This window comes from Heptranchias perlo, chromosome 3 (assembly GCF_035084215.1).
Source record: "Heptranchias perlo isolate sHepPer1 chromosome 3, sHepPer1.hap1, whole genome shotgun sequence".
Classification (NCBI taxonomy): Eukaryota; Metazoa; Chordata; class Chondrichthyes; order Hexanchiformes; family Hexanchidae; genus Heptranchias; species Heptranchias perlo.
In genome coordinates this window covers 45,551,663-45,573,783 of record NC_090327.1, presented here as the reverse complement: position 1 = coordinate 45,573,783, position 22,121 = coordinate 45,551,663, and the positions used below count along the sequence as shown (strand labels likewise).

The 22,121-nt window shown below is 42.2% G+C and overlaps 1 protein-coding gene across 1 annotated transcript in view; it reads right to left on the bottom strand.

Moving 5' to 3' along the window:
• Positions 1 to 14,480, bottom strand: part of tmem64 (transmembrane protein 64) — a 47,602-nt gene extending 33,122 nt beyond the window's left edge. Inside the window, exon 1 of the mRNA XM_067979386.1 lies at positions 13,073 to 14,480. Within this exon, the coding sequence (XP_067835487.1) occupies positions 13,073 to 13,774 (702 nt within the window). The 5' untranslated portion in view covers positions 13,775 to 14,480. The remainder of the gene's footprint in view (positions 1 to 13,072) is intronic.
• Between the last annotated feature and the right edge of the window lie 7,641 nt (positions 14,481 to 22,121).

The following is a 22,121-nucleotide window of genomic DNA, read 5'->3' as shown; positions in this document are numbered from 1 at the left end:
TCAACACAAAATCTTGGTTTTTAAAAAATATTTTACTTTCGGGATATGGCTCTTGCTGGCAAAGCTGAATTTTTAGAGCCCATCCTAGTTATGCTGAGAAAGTGGATTTTTAAGTCAGCACCCAGACTACATTCTATCCTTTGCTTCCTCCAAGTGGTGTTCATTATGGAGAACTGATGGGTTTTTTTTTTGGGGGGGGGGGGGGGGGTGGGGGTGCAGAAGAGGTGGTAGGTGCTAATCAGCAAGTTTCTTTACCTTGCTTGACCTGAAGACACCTGACTGCATGGGGTCTGAAGTCAATGTCATGGACTCCCAAGGCCTAGCCAGCCAACTGTATAACACTGTGCCCCCACCTCTGATGGGCCTATCCTATCAATGAGCAGGACATACCCAGGGGTGGCAATGGAGAATGCTGGAATGTCAGCTGATAAGAATTTGAGTATAACTATATCAGGCTGTTTGATGGGTCTCCCAACCTGGGCACCAGTCCCCAGGCATTAGCATGAAGGACTTTGCAGGATCGATGGGGCTGGGACTGCCCAAGTCTTGTCCTGATGCAATAACTGGGTCAGTCAATAGGTCTGTCCAATATTTCTTTGTTCACTGTGTTCTGTAGTCATTGCTTGCAACTGGGTGAATTGCTGGTCCACTTCATAGGGCATTAAGTGTCAATCACAATGTGGGACTGCAGTCACATGCAGACCATCAAGTGAAGGGGGGGGGGGGGCAGCAGGGAGGAGGGGCGGCAGCAGGGAGGAGGGGGGGCATGCTCCCTTTCCTAATGATCTCATTAAATGGTGGTGCAGGCTCGAAGGGCCAAATGGCCTACTCCTGCTCCTATCTCTTATGGTCTTATATTTATGAAATCTGGCAGCTTTGATGATTATTTTCAAGGTGCCAGTCTACAATTTTATTGAATTCAATTTCAAAACTTGACATGGTGGGATTTGAACTTATGACTTCTGGGTTGCCACACTTGCTTTGAACCATCTACCATTAGTCTCCATTGCAGCATAAATGTGGCAGAAAAAAATTGTAGCAGGGTTAAAGCATGTACTAATTGTACTTTACCATAAAGTTTATTGATACTAAATTTAACCTATTCATACAGTTTAGTTATATGTTTGACAGAACTAATGTCTGAACACAAGAATCTCAAACTTAAATGTACTTAGACACTGTAATTTAACTAGTAGATTGCCTGGTGTTTCTTCCCAGTTAAATTGTAGTGCCTTAAAAACTTATTTAAAACTAAAAGTTCCTGACTCATGGGTAAAAAAGGGACAAAACAGACTCATTAATATTGGGAGCGGGGTGGAAAGGGGCAAGACCCTCAGAAATGTAGTTAATTCTGCATTTTCCCAACAATTGAAAACCACTAAATGCAGAGACCAATCATTTAAGTTACTATTTCGGTATTACTATCACCACCTTCAAAAAAGCAAAGACCATCAACGCCTCTCCTGAACTCATCCCACTATCAATTACTCCACCCACCCGAGATTACCGAATACAACTTGCAATGTGCATTTTATTCAGCCTGCAACTAATGCAGCACCTGCCAAATCATCTTCCTCTCTTCAACCTTCTGGCCTGAACACTGACTTCTGCCATCTCCCCAGTCTTCCTACCCAACTCACCTTCCACTGTGTTTACTGCACTGGAGTGTTTTTCCTCACCATTTGTCTTTCCAGTGGGTTATCACGGGTTACTAAGATTACTTTTTTTTAAAAATCATTCATCTCTTCATATTTTAAAATACATTTACAAGGTTTTAAACCTACCAGCTGGTTGCTTTGTAAAAGTATTAGCATATCGTACTATTGAACCTCGTCGCTGCATCTGCCTCCGCCATGTTATTCTATATTTTCTTTCTTCAGATATTGATGGACCTGTTGTATATTTCAATATTTAATTTGGATTTCCAACATTTAGAGTTTTGTTGATTTGATACCCAGATCATGCCTGAACAAAATTTTACTTATAGCATATTTTTAGTTAAACTGACACAATCACTCCCCAGCAGGATAACAACCAACTAGGCTAGCCCAACTACATTTAGCTCAACATCACAATAACTTAAAAAGTAATAAAGTTGTTAAAATATGTACCCTGCTGGAAAATAGCCATGGGTAAGCATTCCACCAATACTATTAATTTAAAAAATGTTAACGTAGGCCAACATTTATGTATAGAGCTCCTTTATCAGATGCCAAATTTAGAAAGTTTACAAAAATAGTATTTTCACACTATGGAAATCAACAACAGTTCCATTCTGTTCAGTTACATAGAGGCTCCAAATGCAAACAAAATGTGGCCAGAAATGCCATATTTTCAATTTTCTAAGAGTTTAAAAAGACTAGCTCATTTCAAAATAACCTGAAATTAATTCTTGGAATGTAAAATTGATTCTTGGAAATAACAATCAACACTTAACCTTTTCAAACAGTGAATTTTGTTTTCTCCCTTAAATATAAATGATCAGTTTTAGCAGGAGCAGCAAATTCACTGCTTTTTCATAATGCATTTTGCCATCCAAATAACCCAAGGTTCCTTCAATTTCTTGAGCAGTTTTCTTGTACAACAGCCATGCATCAAAACTGTTGTGGACCCTCTCAGCATAAAGATCCTATTCAACCATACCCTACTTCTCACTAATTGTCGATGGATTTTTTCCTCAAATAATATATAGTTAAACACGAAATGTTAACAGAACACCCAGAGTCACTTGAGCAGTACGTGTGCTTTAGCTCCATTATATTCAGGGTGTAGAAACTTCAGAAATGCCAGTAACAGGTAAAGACTATTTTATCCAACAAGCCCAGCTCATTTTGTTTGATCTCAGCCCACCCAATCATATCCTTCACTCCATAAACACATCTGTGTCTCTTGAATGGATTTATATCACTTGCATCAATCCCCACCCCTTACAATTTTCCAGCTGCTATTCCCCTTTAGGTAATATAGTTCTGCGCGAATATCAGTTACTCCTAATTAATTTTAAAATTATATTCCCCAGCTTGTAACCCCTTTGGCAGGATTCAACTTTAGCAATCTCTTTATAATTTTTGAAAAATCTATTGCTCTTTTCTCCCCCCATTGAAAACAAGCCCAACTTCCTTCACCAATTTTCAATTTAGCTGCCAGAGACTTGGGAGCATCTTTGAAGCCCAATACCCACAGGAGGAAAGCAGGAAAGCACCCTTATTTCCCCCCCCCACCCACCCCCCCCCCGGAAAGGTAAGGTGACCAGTACTGCAGTGTTTTATGAAGTAACCACCTCTTTTTGTTGGTATTTTATCCCAATACTAATTCAACAGTTTGCCTTATTCACTGCAGCCATATACCAAGCAGACAGATTCAATTTTTTTTCTCCAAAAGACAAACTCAGATTCTTTCCTAACCAATACACTGCATGGCAATTCAATGCCTATTTCTTGTTCTGTATTTCCATAATGTTATTTAACTTTTGTCTCCACTGAACTGCATTTGCCATCTAGTGGTCCAGTTTCCTAAAACATTCAAATCTTTTTCAACCTGTTGCATTGCTTATTATTTACTCTGCCTCCAAATTTAATATCTTTGCAAACTTGGAGATCCTGCTATCAATATCCTTATCCAAGTAATTTATATTTAATGGGGAACCAAAACCAACCCCAGATGTACCCCATTTGTAATTCCTTGGCTATCCTCTGCTTCCTGTTTTTGAATGACTTTTCTATCCAGCACCCTATTCCAGGCCCAAAAAAACATGTACACTAGTTTTCCTATTAGCCCAGCCAATAAAATAAACCTCCAAGATCAAAGTTTTGGCATTTTTATAAACCTCCCACTTCTGCAAAAACACTTCCCAGTTTATTCTCTTTATCCAGCCAATCAAGATCATCTAAATAAAACAGTCTTTCCTTTTTTATCCTCAACTTGAGTGCAAGCCATTTCTTCTGTCAAAATGTATAATTTCTTCCCACTAATGCAAAAGTTCCTACATCCATATTACCATCCCCCCTCCCACCACAATGTGCCTATTACTTCTGTAAAATCTATACCCTACCATTCTAAACTTACAATGTCTTAATTTAACCAAGTCGCTATTACTCTAATTAATTACAGCCGTACAGCCAACACCTGTTAATTGAAAGTCATCTTTTGATCAAAATAAATGAAAATTGTCAAAAATTTTGAACTGAACAATGTAAATAAAACAGCTCAGGAAGCACTTTATGCTCAAAAAATTCAAATCATCAGATAATTCAAAGATACCTTAAATTAAGCGGACAGTATAACACTCATCCCATAGCTCCCACTGACCTTCACCTAGATTACCTCTCTCTATTTCAATTAGATATGCCCATTCTCACCAATAACTATTCCCCTGTTTAACTACCATTAGCCTATGCATCTCTTATTCTTGCAGCCCTGAATTGTTTTAGCCACAAACTGCATCCAACAAGTTACTCTACCACTGAGTCCAATGGAACCACTATACTTTTCCAACCTTGCAACTATCTGCAAGTAGCATTGACTTCACTTTTCCCCCTCTTTGTTAAGTTGGGGTTTAACTGGCAGTATTCTCTGTGCCTACATTCTAATTTAAAAAGAAAAAAATCTCTCCCTGTTGCAACATACTACAAACATATCTTAAGGCTGTTCACTCCTGAAGCAAATGAACATATGCAACTCCCCTTTACAGCAGCAACATTTTGGTAACTTTACTCAGCTGTTCAACCTCTCTAACCTTTTGGTGCTGGAAATGCTGGGTTCACTACTTTCCAGTGAAGGAAATTCAACCTGGCATTTATGCACACTTCAGCTAACATTCTTTTAAACTGTTTTGCGAGTATTCGCTCCTACATCAATAATCAACTCCATTTTCCTCCTCTCTTCTAATAGATCATAGTACTTCTTTGTAATCAAGGTCGCATAATGCAACCACCACTGGTTTTGGAACTTTCAGTATTTTATCCATGTCATCAAATACTTAGCTAGCATTAAGGAATATAAAATATCTGGGAATAAGATAGAGGCAGGTTAGCAGGATGAGCAAGCAGGTGAAAGATGCAATATAATGTGGATAGGTTTATGGTAAACTTTTATAAATCACCATTTAGGCCTCAGCTGGAGTACTGTATCAATTCTGGGCAGTACACTTTTAGAAGGACGTCACGGCCTTGGAGAGGGTGCAGAAGAGATTTATTAGAATGGTACTTCAGTTACATGGCAAGACTAGAGAAGTTGGGATTGTTCTTAGAGCAGAGAAGGTTAAGCAGAGATTTAAGAGTTAGAATCATAAAGGTTCCAGCACAGAAGGAGGCCATTCGGCCTATCGCATCCACACCAGATCTATGCAAGAGCAATCCACCTAGTCCCACTCCCCCGCCCTATCCCCGTAGCCTTACAAATTTTTTCCTTTCAAGTACTTGTCCAGTTCCCTTTTGAAGGCCATGATTGAATCTGCCTCCACCACCCCCTCAGCCAGTGCATTCCAGATCCTAACCACTCGCTGTGTAAAAAAGTTTTTCCTTATGTCACCTTTGGTTCTTTTGCCAATCACCTTAAATCTATGTCTCCTGGTTCTTGACCCTTCCACCAATGGAACAGTTTCTCTATCTACTCTGTCTAGACCCTATCAAATCTTCTTGCAACCGTCTCTGTTCCAAGGAGAAAAACCCTAGCATCTCCAGTCTATCCACGTAACTGAAGTCCATCATTCCTGGAATCATTCTAGTAAATCTCTTCTGCACCCTCTCCAAGGCCTTCACATCTTTCCTAAAGTACGGTGCCCAGAACTGGACACAAAACTCAAACTTGTGAGGGTTTTTGATAGAGTAGATAGGAAGAAGCTGATTCCACTGGCGGGAGAGTCAGTAATCAGGAGACACAGATTTAAGATAATTAGCAAAAGAATCGGGGGGAAATTAGGAGACTTTTTTAAAATAACGCAGCGAGTTATGATGGTCTGGAATGAACTGCCTGAAAGGATGGTGGAATCAGATTCAATAGTACCTTTCAAAAGGGAATTGGGTATATACTGGAAAAGGAAACATTTGCAAGACTATGGGAAAGGAGCAGAGGAGTGGGACTAATTGGATAGCTCTTACAAAGAGCCAGCACAGGCACGATGGGCCAAATGGTCTCCTTCTGCGCTGTGGGATTCTATGAAGTGTTAGGCAATACACTTTAGAGGAAAAACAAGGCATGGGAGTATGCACAATGGAAAACGACTGAAAGGGTGGATGTGAGGTTCAAATACTTAATTCCTTGAAAGAGGCAAAGCAGCCATTAAAAATACTAGCTGCATTTTATAAATAGGGGCAAAAAAATTACAAGAGTAAAGAAGCAATGATAAATTTGAACAAAACACTAGTTAGGCCACAGTTAGAGTAAGGTCTGCAGTTCTGGGCATCTCATTATAGAAAAGGCCTTAAAGCAAGGGGCATACAGTGTAGATTCACCAGGATGATGCAAGGGATGGAAACTATAGTTATGAGGAGAGATACTGGCACTATTTCCACTGGAGCAGAAAAAACTAAGGAGATTTAATTAAGGTTTTTAAAATTATGAAGGGTTTTGATGCAGAGTAAACAGGGAAAAGATTATTTCTTCCAGTTTTGTAGTAAGTGATGAGGGATCATCAATTTAATATTGTCACCAAGAGTAAGGAGAGGGATTGGAGAATTTTCTTTAGAGGGTTGTTACAGTATGGAATGCTTTGCCACTGGGTCTGGTCGAGGCAGATACTATTTCATTTTTTAAATACTTGAAGCAAAGGCCCAGTGTTATGGGGAGAGAACAGGGCATTAGCATTGCACTGCTCTGGCAAGGAGCCAGCAGACACAATGGGCCAAATGGCCGCCTCCTGTGTTGTAAACTTCTACAGTTCCATGTCACTACCCACAAATAGTGTGCAACACAATATGGTATTATGCTTTTAATTGATCCACACATAGATCAGCTGTTTTAACAGCCTCACTTCTTTTTGTTCCAATCACAACCATGGGAATACATACAGTCCTCTAAGCAACCACTACACTATTGCGTTATATTGAAATCTACAGTACACTTTAGCATCTCGTAACGCTAGGTTCCAATATTTTTTTTTCTTAAAGTGTCACAATGCCAATCCATGGTTCATCTTTATAAGAAAAACAAAGTCCCTAAACAGAACAGTAAATTTCCAATAGATCCATATACACACACATTGGGGTCATTCAACTCCACATAATTTTAAAGCTAAACATATAGATAGGCCCAGAGTTTCCACTTGATTTGCGCTGGCTTTTTCAGCGCAATCGAGCCTGACCGGCGCAAAACAGAGGAATTTCGAATTACAGAGTGCAATTTACACATAATTGGCCCAATAAGTCTCCCCACGCTCAAAACAACGAGGATGTGCATTTCCGCCGAATGCACCAGCCTGCAGCCATTCAAGGAGGATTTTAAAATTAAGCTAGTTTTCTTAGGTGCAAAAGCACAAGGTTTAAATGTTTTTAAATACTAAAAAAATATTTTGAGTCATTTTCAGTGATTTTAATTCAGGTTACTCTCAGGCAGAGGAATGGACACCTTTATTAAAAATTCTTATTTTTAGTGATAAACCCATTTTCAGCTGTATTAATAAAACTGCACCAGGTTACCACTCTTAAATATATCAATGAATATATTTTATTGAAAAAAATGGACAATTACGCTATGTTAAGATGCCGAATTGCACTGATACATGGCAGATTTTACATTTGTGATCACGTTAATGCATTTTAGCGAAAATTCGGCAATTCTTGGCCTAATTTGCACCAGTGCAATTTTTGGGTGCAATTTTCACCAATACTGATTGCACCCAAAGAGGTAACTCCAGGCCATAATATTGAGATTCAAAAGTTTATCCAGTCCTACAAAGATGGAGGCAGGTGACCCATTTTTCCATACTTTCATCTTAAGAGCGTAACTCATAGGCTCAATTTCTTCTACATTCAGGTTATAGCAATCCCCAGGTACTTGACACCTGCTCTCATTAAGCTGTTTTGTAAATCACTACTCCCTGTAGATTTATAGCAGGATTATTTTGTATTTTGCTGGAAGATAGTCACCGTTTGCAAACTTGCACTCAAGTGTTCTCAGCTTCAGGACCTGACTGAGAATGCAGCTCACATTTTGAAGCAACAGCACATCAGAGCAGCGCAACATTGGGCCCAGTGCATATTCAAGATGTACATAGAGCAGACGAGACTCCATGCCAAGTAATATAAAAAGGAATGTATGATTCAAGTACTGCTGATACCACTTTTTTTTTGTAGGAGACACTGCTTCAAACTTGGCCTACGAAATGTTTTTATCTTCCTTTACAACTCCTACAAAAAAATGTTGTGGGACAGCTATAAAGGGTGCTGTATTACTATTGTTTGCAGTGATAACCAAGCTGTTTTGCAAATATATGTACTGAAGTAATTAGTACGTGTGACCTACTCTCTCATTGAGAGAGAGAGAGAGAGAGAGAGAGAGAGCGAGCGCACCCCAGGGTCCTAGAGCCCGTGTGGGGGAGGGGATAGAGATTGGGGGATCTTAATGCTAAAGGGATCAAAGGATATGGGGAAAAGGCAGGAACAGGGTACTGAGTTAGACGGTCAGCCATGATCATTTTGAATGGCGGAGCAGGCCCAAATGGCCTACTCTTGCTCCTATTTTCTATGATTCTATGATTAGTATAAAAAGAAAACCTCATGCTGTTTATTATGTTATCATTTTAAGCCTGCAGAAGCAGAATATTGGAATGATCACTGCAGTCCAAGTGGCTGGTCTTAAGTTAAAATACTCCACATTGAACGCAATAATTTTTTCTTTTGCCAAAAAACTACCCTGCATCCTCTTGAATCTGCCAACACTATCTAATTCCACTGTTTCTTTGGGTAGTCGGTTTGACAAATTGACAACCTTGTTTGTTCACCTCTCCTCTTCTAAGATCCAGTATGTGCTCTCTGGTCATAGTCTGTGGTACAAACAATTTATTCGGTTCAGTGTACCTAAACTGCTTAGAATATTAAAAATACACTGGGCCAGATTTTGCTGAGAAAATAACGGCGTATGCACAAATCAGCCAGCAACTTGTAGCGAGGAAGAGATACTCCGTGAATTGCGAATCACAAGTTGCTGGCCAATTTGCACTGCTGCTCCGTAAGCTTTGCTAAAACAGTATTGCGTGCTTAACCACGCCGTGATTTTCATGACTTTGCTGTATTTGCACATTAACTGCCCATTAAACTCGCCATAGAAAGTTAAGTCTTGTGATTAACAGCGCAAGTACCCTTTTAATGATGTGATAATTGCTAAAGGCTGCTAGTCAACCTTTTTTGTCTAGAAAGTGAATTATAAGTGTGGTGTCTCATTCCTTCAGGTTATGAATTATTTGAGATTTTAAAAATGTCAATTTTTAAATTTTAAAATTCTTACTTTTGTCTCTTTTTTTCCCTCTTCTCTCTTAATCCAATCTGTTTCCTCTCTTTTTCATTTTGTACGTGATTTGACATTGAATTTGCCCTCCTTCTCAATCCTTCCTCAGTTTATTTCTCCACCCTTAAATCTCAATTGGTTAAGGAGATACACTGTTTCTCCCATTGTTCCCCAAGCTCCCAGATGCCCCGTTTCCCTTGCTGCACGCACTGTTATCAGCTCGCACTTCCAGCAACTTTGTGGCCACAAAATTTAAAAACCCAAACATGCACGAACAAGTCTAACTAACGAGGCACGCCACGAGATGCCCCGCTCCAGCAAAATCTGGCCCAATAAGTCTCCCCTTTGCTCCAGTGTAAATATTACCAATTTCCCACATCTCTTCTTTCAGATCAGGTGCTTAAATCCTAATTTTTCAGTTTTGTTGCCCTCCTCTGTATCTTCTCCATAGTCACGCTGCCCCCACAGTAGTACATTGATGTGAACTATACAGAGTATCCCTGGGAAGTCTTTGGGGCTTGTAGTGCATTCTTCAGGCTAAACACCCCCAAGATATTTGGCTTCTTTACTGCTGTTACATGCTACTTTGATATTTTCAACAAGTTATCCAACAGCACTCAAATCCCTCTCCTGTGTCGTACATTCTACCACTGTTCATCTTATACTTCCATTCCATGGTTCTCAGTCTCATCTTACATTTGTTCCTATTAAAATGACATCTGCCTTGTCAGCCTAGTCTCCAATCTATGAAGATAACTTTTGTACTTGACCTGCACATTCCAGGTGTGTGCAGCCCCCACCCGTGTTCGTTTCATAGCAACAAAAGTTTGTTTCTCTTCCCCCACTTCCAAATTATTTATAGTTGACCACAAACAATAATGATCTGTCACTGACCACAAACATTCCAGTAACCATCATCCATTGCAGTTCCACGAACAACTACCCTTTGCTTCCTCTGACTGAGCCACTTTCTGATAGCTCTCCCCATTATATGCCTTTTGCACCAATTTCCTGTATAGCACTGTCAAAAACATTGCTGAAATCTAAACAATATCCATCAAGTACCCCTTATTCTAGGAATTATAGGAACAGCAGTAAAGCATTCAGTCCCTTGAGCCAGTTCTACCATTTAATTAGGTCATGGCTGATCTGTACCTCAACTCCATATCCCTTGATACCCTTAACTAAGTCTTGAGAATTTCAACTGACTCAGCCTTTTTGGTGGGGTGGGGGTGGGGAAACAGAGTTACGGATTTCCATTACCCTTTGTGTGAAAAAGTGGCCTAGCTCTAATTTTAAGATTATTCCCCCTTGTTCTGGATTCCCCCACCAGACGAAATGGTTTCTCTATCTACACTATCGGATCACTATCATTTTAAACACCTCGATTAAATTACCCCTCAACCTTCTAAGTTCAAGGGAATAGAAACCAATTGTATGCGGTCTGTCCTTATAATTTAACCAATTAAGTCCTGGTATAATTCTAGTGAAACTGCACTGTACCCCCTCCAAGGCCAACATATCTTTCCTAAGGTTCAGTGTCCAACACTGAATGCAGTACTCCAGATTCGCTTTAACCAAGGTTCTGTACAACATAACTTCCTCACTTTTGTATTCAGACCCCCTTGATAAAAGGCCAACAGTCCATTAGCCTTTTGATTAGTTTTTTTTACTCTCTAGGTCTGTTATCTCCTTGAGGCTAAAACAATTAGTCATCCCATAAAGGCATGCTGACTCCCTCTTAGTTCACATTGCCCAAGGTACTTTATTATTCCCTCCTTCAAGATGCCATCTAATGCTTTACCTACTACAAATAGGATCAACAGCCTGTAACCAGCAGGATTCTCTATACCTTTTTTTTAATAAATCATCATGTTCATCCTTTATCAATCCTCAGGAGCTAGTCCACCTTCCAATGAATCCACAATGTGATTAATTTCATTAACAGCTTCCTTACATATCCCAGTGTGCAGTACATTTAAGCCAGGTGCCTTTTTAGTGCTCTTAGCCTGACTACTGCATCCTGCATCCTTATTTCTATCTTAAGATGTTCTCAACACTCCCTAGAAATTCCCCCTCTGTACTGGGAAAGTAGACTTTTTTTTGTGAACACACAACTTATAAGTGGCACTGCTCCAATTTCTCTTGCAGTAGGCCATTAGTCCCAAACTGAGTGCAAAGCAGGTCCAATAGGGATGGAGGCCCACATTTCATATTATCCTGAGTGGCAACCCCCAGCGTGCACAGAATTTTCAATTTAGGACACTATCGAAAGTGTGGAATTTTCATCTTTTACTGTAAAGTGTAACCACTGGTTAGTGTCACAATCTGTCACTGGTATTATATTGCCAAACTAAAAGCACAAGGGTGTTAACTACAGGTACTGCTTTCAGATGATACCTGTATGGGCAGATCCAAATTATACTGTCAACTTCTGCATCATTGTCTACCCAGTGATGACAGTGTTCTTTGCAGGCATATCAATAGAAAGATCTCACCAACATCCAAATATCATTTAAATTTTCATGTTAGCCTGTCAGCTCTTTCCTAACAGTAAATAAAAGTTTACAAAATTTGGAATCATTAAGAACCTTTTAAACGTGACTTCACACTAAGCTACAATTACACTGCAGTGGAAGTAAAGCATAAAGAGCAGAAACAGAGTGCAAGGCTGCCTCCTGAAGTGATCTCATACTAGAGTTTAGCACTGAGTTCATGCTTGGTCAGGCACAGTGGTACATGTAATCTATTTTAGTGATGCTTTACAGGGTGGGCCAATAACTTATTCAAGGTACACAGTATCCCGATGCTCAAGAAGAACAGCGTGAATGCGAAACAATGTCGAAGATGAATACAAGTTTTCCCCTCAGTCTATCTCATTTAAAATATTAAGTCAACTGCATTGGCAAGTGGAGAAAAGTAATTTAACATTGATTCTGAGTAGCTGTATGTTTGATTCCACTAACAATTAAAGTCATGTAAAAAGACAGTGCTATCAGTTATTGAAAACTAGGGTCTGAACCATTTGAGCGTTATACAATGTTTTTAATTAAACTTAAATAATTGTGAGCTGCACCATGATAAATATATTGCTGCTCCCATTCCCCAAGCTGCAGCACAGTGATCTCTAGACTGGAGGAACCACCAATAAGCCCCCATGGAAATTAAACAAGCACAAATACCCTCCCATGCCACCGACCTGTTTGAGATATGAAACCAAAAAGCTTTAGTAAAAACACAGGAATCATCTGCAAAGTACTATAATTGAGACACAAAATGCAGCTTGTGATACTATAATGTATCTCTGCACATTCCCTAAACAGTATCCCTATCCTACAAAATAGTCACCCATTAAGCAAAATGAACTTTAAATAAAATTATAGATTTCAATCCCAAATTAGATGGCTAGACTTGTTATTTTTCGTCTGGATAGGGGGAAATATTCAATGTGCCAGGATTTGGATGGGTTACATCTGAGCAACAAGTTGTAAAAAAAATGACCATAACAAGGAGTAAGCTTGCAGCAGTTTTTCTTTGGCTATTACTGTTTACAATTGCAATAGAGGAGATGGTGCAGGTCAAAGTAATATCCCATTGCGCCCCTCATATAGTTTATAACACTGATACTAACCGAAAACACTGCATTCTGCAGCCCGAAAGGAATGGGGGTGAGTCTGGCCAAAGCCACCACCTTCAGTCCGCTACCTCCTTCCACCACTCTGACCACGGCGCTGAGCTGCTCGTTGCCCCGGACCTTGGCGAGGACCCATGCCGTCAGCAGCCTCTTGCAAAGCAGGTGAGCGATAAACGTCCCGATCAACACCCCGATCACCACCAGCCCCAAGCCCAGCAGGAAGCCGTACAGGTAGCCGGCGGCCACGTTCAGCACGATGTAACCCCAGCTGCAGGGGAAGGAAACGGCGATGAAACCCACGATGAAGAGCAATGCCCCGACCAGGCTGTCCAAGCTCTCCACCCACAGCAGCAGATCCTTCAGGTAACGTCGCACCAGGGCCAGCGAGGAGAAGCAGACGATGGTCAGCACGCAGACCAGCAGGAAGCTCTTCAAGCAGCAGCCGTTCAGGCAACACGTCGCCTTGGGGTCTCCCAGGATGGGCAGCTCGCTCTCCATCCCCTGGTGCTGCAGGTTCAGCTCGGGCTTCACCTGGATTCTCTCCTCGTACGAAGCCACGTCCACCGCGTCTGCCTGGCCCAGCAGCAGCGAGTTGGGGCAGGGTCTCTGCAAGCCTCGGCTCAACGCCAAGTGACCTTTGCTCAACTTCTTCAACACTTTGGTCAAAATCTGCAAAGGTTCAACGCCAGAGTTCCACATATTTGGTCAGGAGGAGGAGGAGGAGAGGGGGGAAAAATCAATCCCTCAACGCGTTGCAAACAATCTTTTTAAGTCGAAATATGTTCTATTCGCTTCAAGAACTCGTGCCAATCTATGTGATATAAATACATGTTTATTTTTTTTTAAAAATCCGAATTTGCCTCTGGTGACTCGGAAAGGTTCACTCACTTTGGCCGAAACTCGACATCGCTCGGTTGCAGCTGCAGCCCTGGGGCGGAGTGAGTGAGTGAGTGAGGCTCAAAGTGATGCCCGAGCGCTGCTACTGCAGCAGCTCCCCCCACCCCCAAAAGGGGTGGAGAGGAAGAGATGTTCCCAAAGGCCCAGAGAGAGGAGGAGGGAGGGAGGGGGGTGGTTTGAGCAAGGGGTTTTTAGATGGTCCCGGTGTCTGTGACGGGGCGGCGGGAGCAGCCGGCGGAGGGGAGGGGTGTTGCTGCCACGTCCTGTCTCATCCTTCCTCAGGAGGAAGCGAGAGCGAGAGGAAGGGGGGGGCAGGCAACAAAACAAAAACCCAGCCCGCAAACACCCTCTTACCCCCTCCCCCGACTACTGATCGGGGCCCGGGGAGGCTGCGGGGAGAGACCGAGCGCGCGCCGCCCGCGGACCGCCTCTCGCTGGGTCAGAGTCCCGAGCGGCCCCGCCGCCATCCGCTCCGCACAGCCCAGCCCAGCCCGCCCTCGCCCACACCCACAATCCGACTGCTGCTACACGTGACTGAGCAGCGCACTGTTTAAAGAAACACTGCAGACATGTTCAGGTTACACTGTTTAAAGAAACACTGCAGGCGAGCTCAGGTTACACTGTTTAAAGAAACACTGCAGACATGTTCAGGTTACACAGAAACACTGCAGACATGTTCAGGAAACATTTGCCTGAGGAAGGAGAAAATCTCCGAAAGCTTGTGAATTTAAAATAAAATTGCTGGACTATAACTTGGTGTTGTAAAATTGTTTACAATTGTCAACCCCAGTCCATCACCGGCATCTCCACATCATGACAGTTTAAAGAAACACTGCAGGCGAGCTCAGGTTACACTGTTTAAAGAAACACTGCAGACATGTTCAGGTTACACTGTTTAAAGAAACACTGCAGGCGAGCTCAGGTTACACTGTTTAAAGAAACACTGCAGACATGTTCAGGTTACACTGTTTAAAGAAACACTGCAGGCGAGCTCAGGTTACACTGTTTAAAGAAACACTGCAGACATGTTCAGGTTACACAGAAACACTGCAGACATGTTCAGGAAACATTTGCCTGAGGAAGGAGAAAATCTCCGAAAGCTTGTGAATTTAAAATAAAATTGCTGGACTATAACTTGGTGTTGTAAAATTGTTTACAATTGTCAACCCCAGTCCATCACCGGCATCTCCACATCATGACAGTTTAAAGAAACACTGCAGGCGAGCTCAGGTTACACTGTTTAAAGAAACACTGCAGACATGTTCAGGTTACACTGTTTAAAGAAACACTGCAGGCGAGCTCAGGTTACACTGTTTAAAGAAACACTGCAGACATGTTCAGGTTACACTGTTTAAAGAAACACTGCAGGCGAGCTCAGGTTATGATGTGGAGATGCCGGTGATGGACTGGGGTTGACAATTGTAAACAATTTTACAACACCAAGTTATAGTCCAGCAATTTTATTTTAAATTCACAAGCTTTCGGAGGCTTCCTCCTTCGTCAGGTGAACGATGTGAAACACTGTGAAACAACTTAAAGAAACACTGCAGGCGAGCTCAGGTTACACTGTTTAAAGAAACACTGCAGACATGTTCAGGTTACACAGTTTAAAGAAATTGTAAACAATTTTACAACACCAAGTTATAGTCCAACAATTTTATTTTTAATCCCACAAGCTTTCGGAGGCTTCCTCCTTCCTCAGGTGGTATGGAAATCAGGTGGTAATTTCCACACCACCTGAGGAAGGAGGAAGCCTCCGAAAGCTTGTGGGATTAAAAATAAAATTGTTGGACTATAACTTGGTGATGTAAAATTGTTTACAATTGTCAACCCCAGTCCATCACCGGCATCTCCACATCACAGTTTAAAGAAACACTGCAGGCGAGCTCAGGTTACACTGTTTAAAGAAACATTGCAGACATGTTCAGGTTACACTGTTATAAGAAACATTACCAGAGGCTACTGGTTTACCCCAACTAAATAAACCAGATTTTGTTTTAATTACATGGGATTCTGAAATTCTTACCTCTGCTTAAGTGTATATTATGGGTGTTGCTGGTTACTAAAAAAAATCCCCATTACAAACATTTTTTTTTGCTTATTGAAGACACGCATCGTTTGGCATTATAAGCCCTAAAACACTCGTCAAAAATTACTAGGGATATAGTAGCTTAGAATGGTACTTTAGCTGTCTGAAGTCATTTATGGAGTTTGTTTGGCATTGTAATGCACCTAAAATACTGACAAAGAAATACTGCAATGAGTGCAGTGACTAGGAACAAAAAAAATCCTGTTCTCAGTGTCTGCAAGGGCTGCAGCGCCAAACAAACTGTGCCAAAGGTACATGGCTAGGAGTCCCATTTGAAACATTCCATCATTCATTGCAGCATCAAATAGATAACAGATCTAGCAAACAGATAGGAAAAAGTAAAAGAACAAATCCAAAGGCTGCAAATCTGAAACGAAAACAGAAAATGCTGCAAATACACTGCAGATCAGTCAGCATCGAGTGTTTTCTGACGTGGGTTACATCTAGGGTTGCCAAGTCTGGACAGATTCCTGGAAGTTTGATTATGTGGTACTTGCCTGCAGTTTGCAAATGTTATTATACGTACCTTATAAATGTTGGGTCCTCTATATCAAAAGCAAAATATTGCAGATGCTAGAAATCTGAAATAAAAACAGAAAATGCTGGAGAAGCTCAGCAAGTCAGGCAGCATCTGTGGAGAAAGAAACAAAGTTAACGTTTCAGGTCAAAGCCCTTTCGTCAGAACTGGAAGATGTTAAGAGAGTTAAAGTTTTTGAGCAAGTACAGAGCTAGGGAAAGAGGGGCAGGGAGGGGAGGGGAGGAAAGAACAAAAGGGAAGGTCTGTGATAGGGTAGAGGGCACGAGTGATTAAATAACAAAAGGGATGATGCTGCAAGGCAAGGAAGGTGGTAATGGTACAGATTAAGAAACAAAAGATTAATTAGGAGTATCTAAATGACAGCAGCAGAACCATTACCAGCACTAGCTGACCGAAAAAATGGGAGCAGTGGTTATGATCTGAAGTTATAATGTTGAGTCCAGAAGGTTATAAAGTGCCTAAATGAAAGATGAGGTGCTGTTCCTCGAGCTTACGTTGAGCTTCATTGGAACAGTGTAAGAGACCGAGGACAGAGAGGTCAGAGTAGGAGTGGGAAGGAGAATTAAAAAGGCAAACGACCAGCAGGTCAGAATCACGCTTAAGGACAGAGCGGAGGTGTTCAGCAAAGCAATCACCCAGTCTGTGTTTGGTCTCCCCAATGTAGAGGAAACCGCATTGTGTCCTCTATGGTTGAGTGTCTTTGCTCCTGGTGAGCCCCAAAAAATGTTTTTACTCACTGGCAGGGGTGGACTCAGTATCAGGAAATTTCTCGAGTGCCCATGAATGGTCCCCTATGATCCCCCACCGTCCCAAGAGTTATGCTCTCTGACCCCAACCGACTCTGAGAAATCAAAGGTGGTCAATTCCTTATAATTTCAAACAAAGCCAGAAAATGCTGAAAACACTCAGCAAGTCAGGTGACATATGTAATCCAGGAGGATTGGCAACCCTGCCACGCACACAGGCATAAGGAGCTGAAGGGTAGGGATTTAGTTATTTTACCCTCTGCTTCAATTAAAAACGACAGGAGGGATAAAATTATTCAGAGGGGGGAAAGTCTAGCAGTAGTTTCCAATCATTTCAGTCCCAAAATGATCTGAGGCAAATGGAAAAAGGAACTGATTGCAATGACAAAGATACGACAAGTACTTACCTAAATGGCTACGGCTGCAGCCAAAATGCAAACAGCTATTACTGCCTACAGCGCTTGCACAGGCTCCAGTGCAGCATCACCTGCTAACTAAAACCCGCTTTCGCTCCCTGCCTATTGGCCCGCCTGTTAAAGCTGTGCCTCCTCTCATTGATGCACTGGCGCTGCCCGTCAACTCTAATTCCTACTTTCTCCCGGGCTGCTTACAGCTATGCCAGAGAGATCCATCCTCAATTCCGGGAGACTCCCTCATAATTCAGGAGAGTTGGCAACCTTAGTTTCACCTGATGAAGTGCTATATCTGAAATGTGTCTTTTCACTTTATAGATGCTGGTTTGTCTGCTGTGCATTTCTAGCATTTTCTGCTTCTAACAGACCAAAAATTAGTTTACTCAACACTTAAGTGTTGCAAAATGGGGAAGGATTAATATGTTTCTATAAAAGCATAGATGAAAAGCATAGCTACGTTATTCTTACTTCAAACTTGGGTCAACAGGCAGGGTCAGTCATCGGGGGGGGTTGGGGGTCAGTCATCGGTGGGGGGGGTCAGTCATTGGGGGGTTGGTCATCGGGGAAGTCAGTCATCCGGGGTCTGTGGGTCATGGTGGGGGGGGGATGGAATGAGGGGTCATCAGGGGGCTTAGTCATCGGGGGAGTCATCGGGATTGACGATCACTGGGAAGTCATCAGGGCTTAGTCATGGGGGGGTTGGACATTGGGAGGAGGTCGGAGATCGCGGGGGGGGGGGGTGTCAGAGATCGTGGGGGAGGTCGGAGATCATGAGGGCGGTCAAACATGGGGAGGGGGTTGGCTGATCGCATGTGTGAGATCATGGCAGGTAGGCTTGTTGGTCCTGGAGGAAACACTCCTGCTGCTCCTGGCCCTCAAGTAGTGAAACAAAGGCACTTACCTGCTGAGCCGGGCCTTCTCGCCTCCTCTAATGTGGCGTGAAGCAGGAGGCCAGGGAATCCCGGCCCCCAGGAGTTAAAAATAAAAAACCTGTCAAAATGAAGGCCCACAGCCTCCTTAAAAGATTTTACTGTCCGACCCCCCTCCTGAGAGCAGGTTAAAACCGGAAGTGGGCGGGTTGGAGGTGGGTTGGGGGCGGGTTTTACTTTTTTTACAATTTTTACCTTCCCACCGGCCCCAACCCACCCGTTCATGGGGTTAAAATTTATCCTTTGATCTCTGCCCATTTTGTTAACCTGTCTATATCTTCCTTCATGAATTCTTTTACAGTCTTTCTCGTTGTTTGCCAAAACCCCTACTTTTGTGTCATTAGCTAATTGCAAGATTGTGTTCCCTATACCCAAGTCTAAATCATCTCTATATATCAAGTCAAAAGTTGACCTAGCCCTGATGCTTGGGGTACAGCACTTCCAACCCCTCTCCAATCTAAGCAACATCCATATCCCAGCTCTTTGTTTCCTGTCTATCAACCAAAGGTGTTACAATGGTCAGTCTCAGTCTTCATTCAACAGGCTAGGGTGCATGCCATCCAGGCCCAGTGACTTATCCACCTTGGGTTTTGCCACATTTTTCAAAAAGAATTATTTTTTATAGCTATCCGTAACAATTATTCTGCATTCTGCTCTTTTGTACCTTCATTCACACTTCCACCATCATTTGTAAAAATTAATGCAAATTATTTATTTAATAACACCAATATCATTTCATCTTCTATATTCAGAATCTCCCCTTATAGAAGTGCTTACTATTTTCTTTTATGTTATCTACTAACCTTTTTGTCATTTTCCCTTTTAGCCTTTCTAACCTCCATTTTCACTTCTCTACTACAATTCTATGTTCCACATGATTACATTTAGTATTGTTAGCCATAATTTTATTATGTGCTTTCCTTTTAATTTTAATTTAGTTCTAATCTCTCTATTTATCCACAAAACTGTATTCTTTCATGCACCCATTTTCAACTTATAGGATGTTAGATTTCAGTGTGTCGGAAGGTGCCTTTGAATATAATCCCTTTGCTGGGACTCACCCTTTTGTGTTTCCATCTCTGGTTAGTTCTTGGCTGCGTTAAGTGTGGATCTCCTTGAAGGACTTGAGTTCCCAGATGGAGGCTTCCCCGCCTCAGAGAGCAGTCTGCAATTATGTGCTGATTTCTTCTGTAAGGATAAAACAGAGATGAAGCTAATTATAGTGTACATTGCCAGTTACCAAGTCCATGTGAGAAAGGAGACTGGTAAGAAAGAGGAGTGGATTATCCAGATGAGCTGCCGTTCTAACTTGGGAGCATGTACAATGCTAAGGGAAGGAGTACTGTGCAAAGAAGGTAGAGTAGACTGAAGCCAGAAGGATTTCAGGGCCCATGCCAAAGTCAGACATCATTAGGGGTAGAATGCACTGAATCACACAGAACCAACAAAAGCATATCTGGCCAGTGGCCTACCTTGCTCTTTTTGGCGAGGTCTGTGAATTTTTTCCAGCACTGCAGCCATGTGAAGCATACAGTGCTGCCGGAGTTAACTTCCTCCTCACTTTCTACCACGCTTTTCAGCTTACAATCTTGATGACTTTTCTCCCTGTGGCAAGTTGCAACACGGCCTTCCTTTGTTGCACAGCTTACAGCAGTACGCCGTTGCTATCGTTATCGAAATGAGGCGCATTTACTCTTGTTTGGAATTTTGATACCATTGAGCCTCCTGGAGAAGCAAGAATACATTCACGGGGAATGACAAATTAAAAATAGCAGAGACGTGCAATGCAAAATTTCTGTCAGGCAGCAATTAGTTTTAGAAATTTAAAATATGCAGGAATGGCTAAAATCTTATCAAACTTATTTTTGGAAACTTCATGACCACAAAAATCGTGATTTCAACACTAGCTCCTCCTGCACCAGCTTCTTTAATGCAGTTGTTGCCTTTAAGGCCCCAGAAGTGTCCAGATTTCCTCTTTCTCCTCTGGGCCTTCACCAAATTGTGCACCATCATAAATAGCCCCATGTACTCACTGCATTCATAGTAGTTCGCACGCTAAGGTCAAGGGCTTATAGAGTGTGCTTCCAGTGCAGACCATATATTCCATGCCTTGTACCATGTAACACATAGGGAGACAATTACTATGGGATTCTCCTGATCCACTGCCGTAACCTCAGTGTAAAATCAGCGGCACTCTGGGAGAAACGGCGTAAATGGAAATTTTTAGTCATTTATAAAGGACATTCTGGAGGGGGAGGGTGAACAGCCAGTTGTCGTGGTGCATATAGGTACCAACGATATAGGTAAAAAACAGGATGAGGTCCTACAAGCTGAATTTAGGGAGTTAGGAGTTAAACTAAAAAGTAGGACCTCAAAGGTAGTAATCTCAGGATTGCTACCAGTGCCACGGGCTAGTCAGAGTAGGAATGACAGGATAGCTAGGATGAATACGTGGCTTGAGAAATGGTGCAAAAGGGAGGGATTCAAATTCCTGGGCCATTGGAACCGATTCTGGGGGAGATGGGACCAGTACAAATTGGATGGTCTGCATCTGGGCAGGACTGGAACCAATGTCCTAGGGGGAGTGTTTGCTAGTGCTGTTGGGGAGGGTTTAAACTAATGTGGCAGGGGGATGGGAACCGATGCAGGAAGTCAGTGGGAAGTAAAGTGGTGACAGAAACAAAAGGCAGTAAGGGAGAGTGTACAAAACATGACCGGACAAATGGTCTGAGAAAGCAGGGCAAAGACCAAGGCAAGTCTAGATTAAACTGCATTTATTTCAATGCAAGAAGTCTGATGGGCAAGGCAGATGAACTCAGGGCATGGATGGGTACATGGGACTGGGATGTTATAGCTATTACTGAAACATGGCTAAGGGAGGGGCAGGACTGGCAGCTCAATGTTCCAGGGTACAGACGCTATAGGAAAGATAGAGCAGGAGGTAAGAGAGGAGGGGGAGTTGTGTTCTTGATTAGGGAGAACATCACGGCAGTAGTGAGAGGGGATATATCCGAGGGTTCGCCCACTGAGTCTATATAGAATCATAGAATCATAGAAGTTACAACATGGAAACAGGCCCTTCGGCCCAACATGTCCATGTCGCCCAGTTTATACCACTAAGCTAGTCCCAATTGCCTGCACTTGGCCCATATCCCTCTATACCCATCTTACCCATGTAACTGTCCAAATGCTTTTTAAAAGACAAAATTGTACCCGCCTCTACTACTGCCTCTGGCAGCTCGTTCCAGACACTCACCACCCTTTGAGTGAAAAAATTGCCCCTCTGGACCCTTTTGTATCTCTCCCCTCTCACCTTAAATCTATGGCCCCTCGTTATAGACTCCCCTACCTTTGGGAAAAGATTTTGACTATCGACCTTATCTATGCCCCTCATTATTTTATAGACTTCTATAAGATCACCCCTTAACCTCCTA